Here is a 16,453-nt window from a genome sequence, read left to right on the forward strand (position 1 = left end):
CAGGGAGCCCGATGCGGGGCTCGATCCCAGGACCCTGGAACCATGACCTGAGCCGAAGGCAGTTGCTTAACTAACTGAGCCACCCAGGCGCCCCTAAATAAATCTTTAAAAAACAAAACAAAAACTCCCAAGAAGGAAAAGTCCAGGACAAGATAGCTTCACTGGTGATTCTATCAAACATTTATTTTATTTTCTATCAAACATTTTATTTTATTTTATTTTATTTATTTTATTTTATTTTGACAGAGAGCGAGAGAGGAAACACAAGCAAGGGGAGTGGGAGAGGGAGAAGCAGGCCTCCCACCTAGCAGGGAGCCCGATGCGGGGCTTGATCCCAGGACCCTGGGATCACGACCCAAGCTGAAGGCAGGTGCTTAATGACTGAGCCACTCAGGCGCTCCTCTATCAAACATTTACAAAAAGGTTGAACACCAAAAAGACACTATCCGCATAGTAAAAAGGCAACCCAAAGAAAGGAGAAAGTATTTTCAAGTCATATATCTGATAAGGGATAATATCCAGAATATGTAGAGAAGTCACAAAACTCAAAAACAAAAACCCAATTCGAAAATGGGCAAAAGACAATGAGATACTACCTCACACCTGTCAGAATGGCTAAAATTAACAACACTGGAAACCACAGATGTTGGTGAGGATGCAGAGAAAGGGGAACCCGCTTGCACTGTAGGTGGGAATGCCAAAAGGTGCAGCCACTCTGGAAAACAGTATGGAGGTTCCTCAAAAAGTTGAAATAGAACTACCCTACGACCCAGCAAGTGCACTACTAGGTATTTACCCAAAGGATACAAAAGGATAGATTTGAAGGGGTACATGCACCCTACGTTCACAGCAGCATTATCAACAATAGCCAAACTATGAAAAGAACCCAATGTCCATCGACTGATGAATGGATAAAGAAGATGTAGTATATACGCACAATGGAATATTACTCAGCCATCAAAAGAATGAAATCTCACCATTTACAAGGACATGGAAGGAGCTACAGTGTATTATGCTAAGCGAAATAAGTCAGAGAAAGACAAATACCATATGATTTCACTCATACATGGAATTTAAGAAACAAAACAGAAGAACATGGCAGGGGGAGGGGGGATAACAAACCATAAGAGACTTTTTTTTAAGATTTTATTTATTTAGGGCACCTGGGTGGCTCAGTCGTTAAGCGTCTGCCTTCGGCTCAGGTCATGATCCCAGGGTCCTGGGATCAAGCCCCGCATCGGGCTCCCTGCTCGGCGGGAAGCCTGCTTCTCCCTCTCCCACTCCCCCTGCTTGTGTTCCCTCTCTCGCTGTGTCTCTCTCTGTCAAATAAATAAATAAAATCTTTTTAAAAAAAGGTTTTATTTATTTAAGAGAGAGAGAGCACGAGCAGTGACGGGGGGAGGAGGGGAAGGCAGAGGAGGGTGAGCAGGGAGCCTGACAAGGGGCTCAATTCTAGAACCCTGAGATCATGACCTGAGCCGAAGGCAAATGCTTAACTAACTGAGCCACCCAGGCGCCCCACCGTGAGACTCTTAGAGAACAAACTGAGGGTTGATGGAGTGAGGGAGGTGGGGGATGGGTTAGAAGGGTAACGGGTATTACAGAGGGCACTTGTGATGAGCACTGGGTGTTGTATGTAAGTGATGAATCACTGAATTCTCCCGAAACCAATATTGTACTGTATGTTAACTAAAAAGAATTTAAATAAAAATTTGAAGAAAATAAATGGGCAAAAGACTGCAATAGACATTTCTCCAGAGAAGATATCGGAGTGGCCAATAAGCACATGAAAAGATGCTCAATATCACTAAACATTAGGGAAGTGCAAATTAAAACTACCATGAGATACCACCTCACACTCATTGGGAGGGCTCCTGTCTAAAAAACAGAAAACAAGTGTTACGGAGAATTTGGACAAATTGGAACCCTTGTGCACTGTCGTTGGGAATGTCAAATAGTACAGCCACTGTGCAAAACAGTATGGCAGCTCTCTGAAAAAAACTAAAAATAGAATTACCATATGATCCAGCAATTCCACCTCTGCATATATACCCAAAAGAACTGGAAGCAGGATCTCGAAGAGATATTTGTACATCCATGTTCACAATGCCATTATTCACAATAGCTAAAAAATAGAAGCCACCCAAGTATCCATCCACCAATGAATGAATAAGCAAAATATGGTACATACATATAAGGACTACAATGTGGCTTTAAAAAGGAAGGAAGTTCTGTAATATGTTACAGTATGGATGGACCTTCAAGATATTTGCTAAGTGAAGTAAGCCAGCCACAAGAAGACAGTCTGGCCCTGATTTCTGTACCTAGTACATATGACACACCCAGTAAATGTTTACTGAATGAAAAAAAATTACATACTACTTCACATTCTTTAGGGTGGGTATACATAAAAAAAAAAAAGGAAAAACCAGTGTTGGCTACAATGTGGAGAACTAGAAATTTTGTACACTGCTGGTGGAAAACAGCTGTTGCTCCCTCAAAAAATTAAACATTACCATACAACACAGCAATTCGACTCCTGGGTATGTACCCTAAGGAATCGAAAACCAGTACTCAAATACATTTTCAAGAATGATCATAGCAGTACTATTCTTAATGTCCCAAAGGTGGAAACAAGTAAAATGTCCATCAGCAGGTGACTGGATAAACAAATCGTGATATAGCCATACGATGGAATATTTTTCAGCCATAAAAAGGAGTGAAGTCCTGATACATGCTATACTTTGGATGAACCTCAAAAGCATGCTGAGTGAAAGAGAGCAAATATAAAAAGTCACGTTTTGTACAATTCCTTTCACAGAAATATCCAGACTATGTAAATCCCTGGAGACAGAAAGAATCTAAGTATTTGCCAGGGGATCGGGGTAGGGGACGAAGAGTGATTATTTAATGTGGTGGGGGCGTTCCTCAGTAGGTTATGAAAAAGTTTTGAAACTACAGAGAGGTGGTGGCCGCACAATGTTGTGAGTACACTAAACGCCACTGAATTGTACCCTTTAAAATGGTTGTTTTAATGTTCTATGAATTTTACTTCCATTTAAAAAAAGAATTTATGACCACATCTGGTTCAGGGGTTGTGGAGTTTTGTGGCAAGTTGTGCTCCACTCTCCAGAGAACTGGCCTCCAGTTCCCGAGAAGGCCAAAGGACACATCTATGGGGGATGGGTACTCAGGACCTCTACTGTTTTTGCAACAACCTTTGGGTCTGTAATTATTTCAAAATAAAAGGTGAAATGAAAAGTAAGGACACATGTGATCATGGCTGCCCCATGGCTGCCCCTCTCAGGTCTGGCACTCAGAGACTGACCAATCTCTTTTGAGTCCCGGGACTCATTCCCTGACGGGCCACCTAGGACTCCCATTTGTCCTGAGCTGGCAGCTGTAGTCAAGGGGGAATTCTTATCCTCAGGAGTGGGCCCAGGGCCAAATAGGTACTCCCAAAGATGTCAGGCTTCACCTGGATCTGTGCTTTGGGCTCCAGGGATGGGACAACGTAAGCCTCACATTCTCCCACAGCCTCTGCAATGGGACTGGCTCTGCCCTGTGTTATGGACCAGGTGAGTCCTCAGGGCACGGGGGTTCCTGCCAGAACTCTGTGGGCAGGAAGCCCATTCAGGCAGCGACACTGAGGGGGATGGGGCCTGAGGTTTGGGACATCTAGGGACCTACAGGAGACCATTGCCTCCAGCCCACATGGGTCCCTCCCATGGCTACCTTCCTCAAGACAGATACCTGCTGGGGCACCTGGGTGGCTCCATTGGTTGAGCATCCGATTCTCAGTTTCAGCTCAGGTCATGATCTCATGGGTCGTGGGATGGAGCACTATGTTCTTGGGCTCCATGCTCAGCAGGGAGTCTGCTCGAAGATTCTCTCCCTCTGCCCCTCCCCCCACTCACATGCTCCCACTCTCTCTCTCCCTTTCAAATAAATAAATAAAGCTTAAAAAAAAAGAAAAAGATACCTGCTCTCCCAGAGGCCAAAGAGCCAAGAGTTCTGCCCCACTTTGCCTGTGCCCCACAGCAGCCACGCCTGTCTGGAGGCAGGACCAGGAGCTGGCTCAGTCCAGTTTCACTTTCACTTTCGCTTCTCCTGAAATGACAGAGGAGCCAGGAAGAAAGCTGTGACCAGTAGCAAAGCTTAGTGCCTCTTTGCACTAGCTACAGTGGAGCTCTGGCCTCTGCTGGCCCAGCCTCCCACACAGCGACCCCACCTGTAAGCGCGGCAGCCAGCTGCCCAGCCTCCGGCCTGAGAATGTCTGTCCTGGAGACCTCCAAGTTGCTGGATGAGGAGCTATACTCACGGCAGCTGTGAGGCCCAAGGTGGGGAAGGGAGTGGGGTGGCCTTCTGACTTCGGACCTCCGACTGCCTACCTTCTTCTCCCCCTCCACAGGTGTGTGCTGGACTTGCCGGCCATGCAGAGGATTCAGCGAGCCAAGGTCCTGCTATCAGGCCTTCAGGGTCTGGGGGCTGAGGTGGCCAAAAACTTGGTCCTGATGGGTGTGGGCAGCCTCACGCTGCATGATCCCCACCCCACCTGTTGGTCTGACCTGGCTGCCCAGGTGGGGGTCGTGAAGGGGAGGTACTCTGGGTTCCCAGGCCAGGGTCGGGGTGGGGCCCAGGAGAAATCTCCTTGCTCAAGGCAGACTGGGTCTCTAGTTTTTCCTCTCAGAGAAGGACTTGGAAAGGAGCAGGGCTGAGGCATCTCAAGAACCTGTGGCCAAGCTCAACGGAGCCGTCCAGGTGTGTGTGCACACAGGTGACATCACCGAGGAGCTGCTGCTAGACTTCCAGGTACCCTCCCTGCCCCACTCTCCAGGTGAGCCCGGCCCCTTCCTCTTCCTGAGCTGAGCAGTGGTTCTGGCCCTGCTGATCACGGAGTCCACCCAGGTGGTGGTGCTGACTGCCTCAAAGCTGGAGGAGCAGCTGAAGGTGGGCGCTTTATGCCACAAGCTCGGAATCTGCTTTCTGGTGGCCGATACCCGGGGCCTCGTGGGGTGAGTGAGACTAACCTGCCACATCACAAGCGGCAACCAGTCCCAGGGCTGTTCCCAAGCTCCAGGCTTGCTCCTGTGCCCCTCCCAGCCCCCCGCCCCAGGGCCTGTCTTGGCATCCCCTCCTGATTGTAGTCCCCAGTCCCACCCCTCTGCTTCCTCCACCCCAGTCTCCAGACCTGCTCCAGTAAACCCCTCAAACTCCGGCTTCCAAGTCTCTCCCAGCATCCCTTCCCCAGTGCTGGCCCTCTGGGCTGGGCCTAGTGTCTCCCACCCTTTACCACAAGCACGGTGAATAACCACTGCGCCAGCTCAGGGACCCGTACCACCCCACCCCAGGCAGCTCTTCAGTGACTTCGGTGAGGACTTCACTGTGCAGGACCCTATGGAGGCAGACCCTCTGACAGCTGCCATCCAGCACATCTCCCAGGTGGGTGCGGAAGTGTGGGTGCTCAGCTGATGACCAAGCGAGGGGCACCCCTGAACCAAACCACCTCTTCTCCAGGGCTCCCTTGGAATTCTCACTCTGAGAAAAGAGGCCGATGCCCACTACTTCCGTGATGGGGATCTGGTGACTTTCTCAGGCATTGAGGGCATGGTTGAGCTCAATGGCTGTGATCCCCGGCCTATCCACGTGCAGGGTAAGCCAACCCAACCCCAGGCTCCGCCCCCAAGACTCCATGGTGGGGCATATGCAGCCTGGTCCTTGCGGATAGGTTCTCCCTCCACCTTCCTCAGTGTGGAGCAAGATCAAAGACACAGGCGCAAGACAGGATAGAGTATGAAGAGCAACTCAGGTTCAGAGGTGATACTGACCAGGCTGGATCTCCCCCAGAGGACGGAACCTTGGAGATTGGGAACACAGCCATTTTCTCCCGTTACTTGCGTGGTGGGGCTGTCACTGAGGTCAAGAAATCCGAGATTGTGAGCCATGTGAGTGCAAGTGCATCTGAGATGGGGGAGCTTGGGTGCCCCAAGGGGCCAACAGTGTTCTGAACCTGACCCTGAGCTGAGTACCTATTGCAGAAGCCCCTGGATGTAGCCCTGCTCCAGCCCCGTGTGGTGGCCCAGAATCCCCAGGAAGCTTACCGTGCCCGCTGCCTGCATCAGGCCTTCCGTGCACTGCACCAGTTCCAGCACCTCAACGGCCGCCTGCCCCGGCCTTGGGATCCTGTGAGTAGCCCCGTTGCTTCTCCCTCGAGCGTCTGCCTTACTGGGGTCTCACTTGCCAGGAAGCAACAATGATGATCTCACAGACCCGAGTTATAATCCCAGAGTCCGCTTCCCACTTACATAAAGGAAATGATAGCACTGTCCCCGGACCAGAGTCCGGGTCCCTGGCCATCTCCTCACCCCTCAGTTCTGGGCTGAAATCTCTACCCATGTCGGCAAAGCCTCCACAGGCATTGTCGAGGCATCCTCTGGTGGTCTGCACAGTCTGGCAACTGGTTGGGGCCTTCACACTCAGGCTCTGCTTCCTCTTCTGTGGAAACGGGGGATGGCTGCCTGAAGGGTGTGAGTGGGGGGATGGAGCTCAGGCTGGGGCCGCTGTGCCCACAGAGTTCTACTCCACAGGATGATGCAGAGATGGTGGTGGGCCTGGCCCGGTCCCTGGAACCACTGAAGGGGACAGAAGGAGGGCCACTGGAAGAGCTGCTGGATGAGGCTCTAGTGCAGACAGTCGCCCTGAGTAGTGCTGGTGGCTTGAGCCCCATGGCAGCCATGCTGGGTGCAGTGGCTGCCCAGGAAGTGCTGAAGGTGGGCAGAGGCGCAGGCAGGATGAGACTGGGAAGGGTGTGGAGATCAGTGTGGGTGCGAGAGGGTGCCCAGCACCAGACAGCGGTCCTGGCGGTTTCATTGATCTGGTGAAGCCCAGCCAGGATCTCAGGTGGCTTGGAGCTGGCAGGAGTCCCTACACTGAAGTTCTGGCCTCTAGGCAATCTCCAGGAAGTTCATGCCCCTGGACCAGTGGCTTTACTTTGATGCCCTCGATTGCCTTCCAGAAGATGGGAAGCTCCTTCCCACACCGGAGGACTGTGCGCCGGTAAGAGCCTGGGGTAGGAGTGCAAGCCTTCTCCAAACTTAGGACCAGGGAAGGAACGGGAAGAATGGTCCAGAGATCCTGACCTGGAAAAGATAGTGTAAGAGGGAGGAGACACAGCACAGCCATCCCTGACCCCTGTCTCTGTCCCCTAGAGATGTTGCCGCTATGATGGGCAAATTGCAGTGTTTGGGGCTGGTTTTCAGGAGATGCTGGGCCAGCAGCACTACCTCGTGGTGAGCTTTGTGGTCCAGTTGGGAGATGTCTGTGGGAGGGCCAGGCCAGGGCCTCTGGCTAAGGCTGCTCCTGCTGGCAGGTGGGTGCTGGTGCTATCGGCTGTGAGCTGCTCAAAGGTTTTGCCCTAGTGGGCCTGGGGGCCGGGGCCAGCGGGGGCGTGACTGTTGCCGACATGGACCACATAGAGCGCTCCAATCTCAGCCGTCAGTTCCTCTTCAGGACCCAGGATGTTGGCGTGAGTGCTGGCCCCTGTGCACAACTTGTATCCTGGACTATCCCCATTGCTCCCCCCGCCCACCCCCAGCATCTTCCTGTTCTCTTCTCAGAGGCCCAAGGCAGAGGTAGCTGCAGAGGCCACTCACCGCCTGAACGCAGACTTGCAGGTGACCCCACTCACCTACCCACTGGATCCCACGACAGAGCACATCTACGGGGATAACTTCTTCTCCCGTGTGGATGGCGTGGCTGCTGCCCTGGACAGTTTCCAGGCCCGTGAGTGCTTGACCTTGAACCTCAGCCCCTTATTCAAGGCAGTGCCAGCCCCACTCCTGACCTTGCCCCCTTGCTAGGCCACTATGTGGCTGCTCGCTGCACCCACTATCTGAAGCCACTGCTGGAGGCGGGGACACAGGGCACCTCGGGCCATGCTTTCGTGTTCATGCCACATGTGACTGAGGCCTACAGAGCCCCTGCCTCGGGCTTAGCTTCTGAGGATGCTACCTACCCTGTCTGCACCCTGCGGCACTTCCCCAGCACAGTCGAGCACACCTTGCAGGTATGAAGCACCCCAGAGACCCCTACCCCACCCAGCGCCATCCTTGGCTGCAGACCTATTCCCCACCTGACACCTCATGGTTCCTCTCTCCCCCACAGTGGGCCCGGGACGAGTTTGAGGGGCTCTTCTGTCTGTCTGCTGAGATCATCAACCGCCACCGTCAGTAAGGCCACCAGGAGGGGTAGATGGGAGTCCAGAGCCCCTAGCACCAGAGTCTTCAGGGCTTAGCCTCAAACCTCCTCCTCTTTCTGCAGGGAGCTCACTTCCCTGGCAGAAACAGATGGGCCACAGGAGCTGACCCTGCTGGAGGAGGTGCTGGGTGTCCTGAGAGAGCGTCCACAGACCTGGCAAGACTGTGTGGTGTGGGCCCTTGGCCACTGGCAACGACGCTTCCATTATGGCATCATGCAGCTGCTGAGCTGTTTCCCACCTGATAAAGTGGGTGTCTAGGGGTCAGGAGGCTGAGGGTTCAGGGGGACCAGACTGAGCCCAACAGCCTCCATTTCCCTAGGTGCTAGAGGATGGAACTCTTTTCTGGTCGGGTCCCAAACAGTGTCCTGAGCCCTTGGAGTTTGATGCCAGCCAAGTGAGTGGGGTCCCTTGGGAACCCCAAGGTGGGGATGTGACCCCCTCAGAGCAGCGGTGGGCACCTCTGCATTCTGCAGAGATGCATAGATGCTGAGGGAGACCGCCATGTTTGTGTCCACATGGGTGTCCACATGTGAGACCGAGGCAGGTGCCAGGCACTCCAACATCTCCACAAATGGGCGGACCCCCACCCCACACACCTGTACATGCTCACTCACACCCGTGCATCTGCCCATGCTCTTGGTCTGACTGCAGGACACACACCTCCTCTACGTGCTGGCGGCTGCTAACCTGTATGCCCAGATGCATGGGCTGCCTGGCTCATGGGACCAGACGGCGCTCAGGGAACTACTGAAGTTGCTGCCGTTGCCTGTGCCCCAGCCCTTGGCCCCCAGCTTTCCTAATGACCTGGACCTAGCTGGGGCTTCTGCTGAGTTTGGTGAGGTCCCTGGCTCTGGCCCCCCATGCTGCCCTCCAAAGGCCTGGCCCTGTCCTCAGCCTATGCTACAGAAGGAAGATGGGGCCCTGCCGCCAATTCACTGTTTCTCAGGTCCTCTGACCTTGCTTCTTTCGATGTTTGGGCTCATCCTCTAGCCCCTCAGTAGGCCCTCTCCCTGCTGCCCACACTCCCACACCTCTGTTCCCATGGCAGATTCTCAGCAAAAAAGACCCCCACAAACCACTGGGCCCTGGAGAGTACCCAGCTCTGGTCCCCAGGTGAGGACAGAATTCTGTAGGTGCACGCACGCATGCATGCGCGTGCACGCACACAAGCAGGGCTCGGGCTGCTGGAGAGAATGCAGCATCAATCAAGGGATCTCTCTGAACATAGTCAGTCTTAGGAGAGACCAAGAACAGGCACCAGGCTCTAGGGAGAGGGCAGAAGGTGGGGGCTAAGAACTGCCCGACACCGCCTTCCTCTGCCAGGCCCTGAGCGACTGAAGAAACTGCACCAAGTGCTGGAGGTCTGGAGCGGGAGCCCTCCCCTCAAGCCCCTGAAGTTCGAGAAGGTAGGAGCCCAAGCAGGGGTTGAAGGGCAAGATGGGGAGGTTGTTGGGGAAAGTCAAGAGCTAAGAAGGTGGCTTTGGAGTTCCCTTGGCACAAATTCTCCTCCTGGCAGGAACCCCAAAGCAGATCACCTTCCCTGAGCCTCAGCTTCCTTATCTGATAGGGGGGACAGATGTCAGCATCCCCCACCCCCACCGCCGTATTGTGGGAAGACCTGTGCGGGGACACGTGGTCAGCCATAGTGAGGGACTCTAGGGCCGTGTTAACAATACTGGGAATTGGGCCTCACAGGACAATGATAGCAACTTCCATATGGATTTTGTGGTGGCAGCAGCAAGCCTGCGTGCTCAGAACTATGGGATCCCCCCTGTCAACCGCACCCAGGTAACTCTGCCCCTTGGGGCTCAGGCCTGGGGGTGGGGGTCAAACCCTAGTCCTACACCTCGGGCCCAGACCAAATCTCCTCTCCTTGGCAGAGCAAGCGAATTGTGGGCCAGATTATCCCAGCCATTGCCACCACCACAGCAGCTGTGGCGGGCCTGGTGGGCCTGGAGCTGTACAAGGTGGTGGGCGGGCCACGGCCCCTCAGTGCCTTTCGCCACAACTACCTGCATCTGGCTGAAAACCGCTTCAACCGCTGGGTGCCCTGCGCCCCAGCCATCCAGAAGGTGAGCCCTTGACACTCCACCCCCCACCAGGCCTGGGTTTTTCCTGTACTTACCAAAACAGGCTGTACTCTGGCTTTGGCTTCACACCAGAATCCAGACACTGGGGGAGTCCTTAAGACTCCCTCCAGCCCCCTTCCTGCTGTGAAACCAGACTGGGACCTGTCAGACACAGGAAGCAGCCATCAGCCACCCCCACCCCTTACCCCTCCCCTGCCCTGGGTCTGGGGGGTTGCTGCAGCTTTAACTCATTAGTGGAGCCAGACATCCCTCACAGCTTCCTCCTTCCAGTAGAGCCCCTAAGGGGGAGGTGGTAGGGAGGGGGGACTAGAGCCCTAGCCCCAAACAGAGCCTAACCTCCGCCTGCACGGCATGGGGACCCTGGCCCACCCCCACCAAGCTGAGTTAAAGGACACTGAGCTCACCACTGCGGGTGGGGTCGTGTGTGTTCGTTGCATGCGTGTGAGTGCACAGGGGTCTGGGCATCCCTGACCCTATGGTGTGTGGGCATGGAGGGAGCACGCTTGTACATCTGTGTGCCAGCTAGGAGTACAGGGCTCTTCTTCACTGGGGGTGTGCATGTGAGTACAAATGCAGGCGTTCCTGGCTGCGTGTGTGTGTGTGTGTGTGTGTGTGTGTGTGTGTGTGTGTGTGTTCCTTCCAGTGCAGGGCTGTGAATGCCCCTGGCTGTGTGCCCAGGCTCGGCAGTAGTTGGCATTTTCTTGGGGCACAGGAGAGAGGGGGTGGAGAGAATGCCCTCACCAGGGGAGAGGGGAGAGGTCATGGGCCAGCACTGGGCTTTTGCTGAGCAGGCCTGGGGTCCCTCAGGGCACAGTACACAGAGCCCCTTTGTGAAGGGCCTCTCCTCCAGCTAGCACATAAGCTGCCTTTGTCTATGGTGGAGGGGGAGGGGGCAAGGGAGGATCCCCCCCAACTCACCTCTGGCCTCGTCTCAGCTTGACCCCACTGTGCTTTCTCGGGGAGCTGGCAGGGCCCCCTTCCTGGCCCCGGCCACCTGCCACCCTCAGCTCCAGGCACTAGAACCCCAAGACTCTTGAAGTAGGGAAGGAAAAGGAAGAAGAGGCCCATGCGGACTGTGTCCCTCCTGGGGGCTCTCAGCCAGTGGGGCCCTAGCGGTCATTGTGCCCCTTGATCCTCTGTGCCCATGTAGTCCAATGCCCTGGCAATACAGGATGAGGGGGCAGGATGTAGCCCCCCCCCAGCTCCCAGCCTTGCATTTGAGGATCAAGCAGCTTTATCGGTGACTACAGCGGCCCTGCTCCTGCTTCCTCAGGAAGCAACGCCCCCCCTTCCACACACACACACACACACACACACACACACACACACACACACACAACCAGCCTGTGTGATGGATTGCCTGTTTCCCTGTGCGGGGGGGCCCCCATAGCCCCATTTCCTGTGCTGGCCCCAGCATAGGCGGGGAGGGTGCTGAGACTCTGGGCCCAGATCCCACCTTCCAACCCCACCCCCCGGCTTCTGTTTCCTGCTTCTAGTCCATCTCCTCCTCTAGGAAAGGGCCCATCAGCTGCTGGTAATGGGTAAGGGGAGGGTGTGTGGGAGAAGCTTCTCATACCCCGCCCCCCCCAGTTACATCACCTGACATGGACCTGGACGTGTTGGAACCGCCTGAAGGTGCCTGCTGGGCAGCCAGAGAAGACCCTGGAGTTACTGCTGGCCCATCTCCACGTAAGCCCCTTTCCTCCCTGCCTTCAGGCCTGGCCCAACCTGGCCTAGCTGGCACCTGACCCATCTCTCTCTAGGAACAATTTGGGCTGAGGGTGAAGATGCTGCTGCATGGGAAGGCCCTGCTCTACTCAGCAAGATGGCCGCCTAAAAAGCAGGCCCAGCACCTGGCCCTCAGGTGAGCCCACACGTGGCTTTAGCCAGGACTTGTTCTGTACTGGAGGTTGGAGTTGGGAGACGTGAAGTCTTTCCTCTTCCCAACCCTGTTTGGGCCCCTCACACCCTCCTGAGCCTTTCTTTTGCCAAATGGAGCCAGCAAATGGGCTGGGGGCGGGGTGAGGACCAAAAACCTGAGGAGGGGCCTCCCAGCTGCCTGCTTGGCGGGCCTCATCAGCTCCTCCACACCCTGCTAAGCCCCCCTTTCACAGCCCACTCCCAGGGGACTCGCAGCTTCCTGCCTCCTGCCCGCCCTGCCTGTTGCTCCTAAAATAGTTTCAGATGTTTCCTGTCTTGAGCTGCTCCGGCCCCTGGCTTGGGCTCCTTATGGCCCATCAGCACCCTCTGGTCCATGCCCGGTCACTCTGCCTCCTGCTGCTCACCTAGCCAATCACCCCCAACACTTTCCCCACCACACCACCAGGGTGACGGAACTGGTGCAGCAAGTGACAGGCCAGATGCCTAAGCCAGGGCAGCAGGTGCTGGTGCTGGAGCTCAGCTGTGAGGGTGAGGAGGACGACACTACCTTCCCACCCCTGCACTATGAGCTATGTGACAAGACAGCAGCCCTCTCACCCGGCTCTACGGAGCCCTGCATCCCGAGCCCACAGTAAGCCCTCAATAAATGCTTGTTGAAAGAGGGCGTAAGTGGGGCTGTACGATGAAACATGGGGCAGTAATGCACAGGGCATGTGAAGTGGACATGACGGGGACCCCTACAGGGAGAGAAAAGGCTCTTCAGATTCGCCTGCCTGGGCTGTGCCTCAAAGAGCTGGGGTCACCTCCTAGAGCCTCAGGGGTATGGAACCAGGATAGTCCAGAGAAAGGCCTTTTATTGTCCCAGGCTGGAGGGCAAGGTCAGAGGTAGCTGACATCACTGCAGATGATGGGTTGGCGGCTGCGGCAGCGCATGAGAGCTGCAAAGCGTGAGACATCTGCAGGCAGCTCGGGTTCCGGGCGAGGTGGGCACGATAGTCTCTTTCCCGCCATAGCCGCCCTGCGTGCCCTGGCCAGCTGGCGCCGCAGCTGCTCAGAGAGCCCAAGCAAGAACTGAGGGGGCCGAGCACGGGCACGGGGTCCTCCTCCATCGTCCCCCTCACCCACTGCCTCTGGCAGCTCCATCCAGTTGTGCACCAAGTCAGCAAAGCAGTTGTCCCCCAGCACTAGGGGCTGGCGACTGCGACCTCTGTTCAGCAGGGCTGCTGTCCAGTCCTCAGCTTCCAGCCCCCGCCAATGATCCAGGCAGGCATCTGGGGTAGACTTGGGCCGTGGTCGGTGGGCAGATGGTGCACTGGCCCCAGGAGCTCGGCTGGGCAGGGGAATGCCACTGGCCGAGAGGCGCTGTCTGTGTGGGGGCCACGCTGGGGGTGCTGGGTGCTGGAGTACAGGCAGCTCTTCCTCTCTCCATGTGCTGCCTGACACTTCAGAGAAGCCAGAGTCCCAGTCCAGGCCATGCTCCCTGGGGCTCCCCAAGACAACACCCTTGTCTCCTATTGCCACACCTTCTTCCTCCTCTTCCACACAGCCGACTGAGTCCTCTTCCAAGGCATCTGAGGCCCTGAGTCGGTGGCTGAGCGGAACACGTGGGCCGGGTTTGGGGGGTGGTGGAAGGGGGCCAGACATGGGGGGTGAGCCTGTGTCCCGGCCACACAGCTGTGGAGGAAGAGAGGGCCCAAGTTGGAGGGGATAGTGCTTGTCACTCCTGCCTGCCTGGCCAGACCAGTCCCAAAACAGCAGACCCAGGGGGCTAGAGAGGCCTGCGGGCCTGGGCAGCAAGCCTCCAGCGGGCACCGGGCCGGCATGGGGGCGCTGGCACACGTAGCTCGTGTGGCTCCCATCAGCCGACCTGGTGGCAGTCCGGCAGGCTGCAGCACGCACAGCTGGGCAAGTCGGTACCCGCCACCAGGGCGGGAGGCAGAGTTGCGGGCCTGCCTGCATTGGGAAGTAGGTCCTGTTCAGGGCTGGGGGTGGGGGAGCATCCCTGCTTCCTGAGGGATTCGGCTCCCCAAAGCTCACAGCCTCTTTCGGAGAAAGAGCACTTGCGGGGGGTGGGGGGTAGAGGAAGGAGATCAGTCTGGGGTAGAAGGCATCCATACCAGCGCCAGCACTTTAGTCCCTCGCAGCCCCCTGATCCGCCCCAAAAGAAGTTTCTCCCCGCCAACTCCCTCCCGTCACCCCGGCAGCAAGGCCAGCTGGGCGGCTGTTACTTGATGCCCAGCGCAGCTCCCAACCGTCCGAAACCCGATGCGGGCCATCTGGGCCATCTGCGCCGCCCCGCCCCCATCCTGCCTCGGATGGGCACTCGGGCCGGCCCCCTACCCGGGTGTCGTTCGGGCCGGATGGCAGCTGGGCACCCCACACACGTCCCCACATGCCACACCCGCTCCCAAGCCTCACCAGTTCCCAGCGGAGCTGGCCCAGGAAGCTGTCAAGCCGAGCGCTGTGCATGCCCGTGCCGGAGCCCCCGCCAGGCCTGCCAGTTCCTCCACGAACTCCAGCGGGAGCGGCGCGGAGAGGGCCCAGCGGGCCGGCCAGCGGCGCCCCGGCCCTCCGCCTGGCTCCGCCGCTCCTCGCTCTCCACAGCTCGCGCCGCCGCCGCCCCAACATCTGGCAGCCGCGCCCCGCCCCTGGTGCCGCAGCCAATGGGGCCGGGGCGGGGCTGAAGTGGCTCCGCCCCTCGGGCCCGGCCGAGTGGGTCCGTGAGCCTGACGCCGGCTCCCCCTTTCTGTCCAGTTCTGGAGGGAGGGGCGGGGCTGTGGCTGGAAGCCGGACGGGTCCTGCCTGGGACTCCCCCACACCCTGGACGGTTGGCTGCACGACCCAAGACAAGGCGATTCCCCGCGGTAGCCTCAGCTTCCCCGTTTTTCCCGGGATAGGACTGCGGTCCCTCCCGCAGGGGCTCCGTGAGCGCGCGGATCCTCCGGCAACGCCCACGTGCGGGCAGAGCGCCCCCAACCGTCGGACCTAGCAGTGCTGTGGCCCACTCCGGGCACGAGCCACTGAATCCGTTCCTGGAGGGGCCTCGACAAACCCTGGAAATGATGGATCCGGCCCCTCTGAGGACTCCGGAAGCACCGGACCTCGCGGCGGCACCGGAGAGGGGCTTCGGCCAAGGCCCAGGCCACGCCCTCTGCGCCCCGCGTCTGGCAGAGCTAGGCAGGGCCGCCCTCTAGTGGGGAGCGCGCGGTTAACCGTGATTACCTCGGCGACACCCGCATTCCGTCTGCCCTCACCACAAGCCAACCTAGAGTGAGTGCAGGGGGTTAGGGCGGCACTCTGTCCAGAATGGTCAGAGCCCGTTCCTGGAGGCCGCTCCAGGATTGGAGGCTAGGTTCCAGGATACAGTCTAACTTGAGACAGATTAGGCAAGTCAGTAAGACAAAAAAAAATAGCGGGAATGAGGGTGGATGGGTTAGTCTGGGAGAGGGGTCTCTTAGAGGAGGCAGCATTCTGTATGGGATCTGAATGAGCCATCATGGGAGATCAAGAAGGGTATTCTAGGGGCACCTGAGTGGATCCGTAGATTAAGCGTCTGACTCTTGATTTCGGCTCAGGTCATGATCTCAGGGTGGTGAGATGGAGCCCGGAGTTGGGCTCCACGCTGAGCGTGGAGTCTGCTTAAGATTCTCTCTCTCCCTCTGAACGCCCCCCCCCCGCCCATGCTCGCTCTCTCTCAAAAAAAGAAAACAAAAAGAGGGGTATTCTAGGCAGAAGCATCAGCCAGTTAAAAGCCCTGAGAAGAGAGGAATTGCAGAGGGCTTAACATAAAGAAGGCCCAGGCGTCTCGACGATGGTTGTTGCGGGGAAGGAGGTCAGCAAAACCAGGCTCCTAGCAACCCTAGAAAGAAATATAGGGTTTTGTTCTTGGTGTGATAGGGAGCACTGGGCTTTTGAGCAGGGAATGACCTGGGCTGGTTCCTGTTTGGGTAATCCCAGCTGCTTTAGGAGAACCACTCTGTAATCAGAGTGAAGGCTCCTGCCCTCACCCACCAAGGGAGGGGAGGGCCTGGGCCTGGGTAGAGCTGGGGCACAGGAGGGGGTGACTTTGGGGTATGTTTTGGAGCTACAATCAAGCCTTGCTTTTGCATGAACATGGGTAGGGAAAGAGGAGCATCCAGCAGGACTTCTAGATTTCTGGCCTGAACAACTGGTTGGATGAGATTGCTGTGACTTGATCCAGGAAAGAGACTGCAGAAGAACGGGT

At 56.7% G+C, this 16,453-nt stretch overlaps 2 protein-coding genes and 1 long non-coding RNA gene across 5 annotated transcripts in view; 1 reads left to right on the forward strand and 2 right to left on the reverse strand.

The window, feature by feature from the left end:
* LOC114225006 (uncharacterized) overlaps nucleotides 1-4,107 on the reverse strand; it is a 12,007-nt gene extending 7,900 nt beyond the window's left edge. Inside the window, exon 1 of one of the 2 annotated variants that reach the window (XR_003612497.2) lies at nucleotides 3,983-4,107. This is a non-coding gene — a long non-coding RNA (uncharacterized LOC114225006). The other variant, XR_015769356.1, reaches the window with a different exon arrangement.
* On the forward strand, nucleotides 4,099-12,890 carry UBA7 (ubiquitin like modifier activating enzyme 7). 2 transcript variants are annotated; one of them, XM_028124333.2, is made up of 24 exons: nucleotides 4,099-4,328; nucleotides 4,412-4,580; nucleotides 4,678-4,812; nucleotides 4,909-5,015; nucleotides 5,352-5,442; nucleotides 5,518-5,653; nucleotides 5,848-5,945; nucleotides 6,039-6,185; nucleotides 6,588-6,770; nucleotides 6,949-7,056; nucleotides 7,209-7,289; nucleotides 7,370-7,525; nucleotides 7,617-7,782; nucleotides 7,860-8,065; nucleotides 8,164-8,228; nucleotides 8,320-8,503; nucleotides 8,577-8,651; nucleotides 8,909-9,092; nucleotides 9,581-9,663; nucleotides 9,953-10,045; nucleotides 10,138-10,329; nucleotides 11,938-12,036; nucleotides 12,111-12,211; nucleotides 12,674-12,890. In XM_028124333.2, the coding sequence occupies exons 1-24, from the start codon at nucleotides 4,273-4,275 to the stop codon at nucleotides 12,861-12,863; spliced, it is 3,105 nt and encodes a 1,034-aa protein (XP_027980134.2). In that variant the 5' UTR covers nucleotides 4,099-4,272; the 3' UTR covers nucleotides 12,864-12,890. The 2 variants fall into 2 exon arrangements, with proteins under 2 accessions (XP_027980134.2, XP_027980135.2); XM_028124334.2 differs by having other exon boundaries at nucleotides 4,270-4,340.
* A 175-nt stretch (nucleotides 12,891-13,065) lies between these two features.
* On the reverse strand, nucleotides 13,066-14,783 carry INKA1 (inka box actin regulator 1). The gene is made up of 2 exons (XM_028124337.2): nucleotides 14,647-14,783; nucleotides 13,066-13,902 (listed from the first exon to the last, which is right to left on the reverse strand). Exons 1-2 carry the CDS (start codon nucleotides 14,695-14,697, stop codon nucleotides 13,108-13,110), a joined length of 846 nt encoding a protein of 281 aa, XP_027980138.1. The 5' UTR covers nucleotides 14,698-14,783; the 3' UTR covers nucleotides 13,066-13,107.
* Between the last annotated feature and the right edge of the window lie 1,670 nt (nucleotides 14,784-16,453).

The sequence above is a fragment of the Eumetopias jubatus genome, unplaced genomic scaffold (genome assembly GCF_037043125.1).
Source record: "Eumetopias jubatus isolate StellerSeaLion01/CBP00866 unplaced genomic scaffold, mEumJub1_p1.0 scaffold_1, whole genome shotgun sequence".
Lineage (NCBI taxonomy): Eukaryota > Metazoa > Chordata > Mammalia > Carnivora > Otariidae > Eumetopias > Eumetopias jubatus.

What these genes read in the sequence shown, in the direction of transcription:
- UBA7 (XM_028124333.2), top strand. Translation starts at nt 4,273, where the DNA reads ATGTCTGTCCTGGAGACCTCCAAGTTGCTGGATGAGGAGCTATACTCA. An exon ending in GAGCTATACTCACGGCAGCT is followed by an intron (nt 4,329 to 4,411) that starts GTGAGGCCCAAG and finishes CCCCCTCCACAG; the next exon opens with GTGTGTGCTGGACTTGCCGG. An exon ending in AGCTGCTGCTAGACTTCCAG is followed by an intron (nt 4,813 to 4,908) that starts GTACCCTCCCTG and finishes GAGTCCACCCAG; the next exon opens with GTGGTGGTGCTGACTGCCTC.
- INKA1 (XM_028124337.2), bottom strand. Translation starts at nt 14,697, where the DNA reads ATGCACAGCGCTCGGCTTGACAGCTTCCTGGGCCAGCTCCGCTGGGAA. An exon ending in GCCAGCTCCGCTGGGAACTG is followed by an intron (nt 13,903 to 14,646) that starts GTGAGGCTTGGG and finishes CTTCCTCCACAG; the next exon opens with CTGTGTGGCCGGGACACAGG.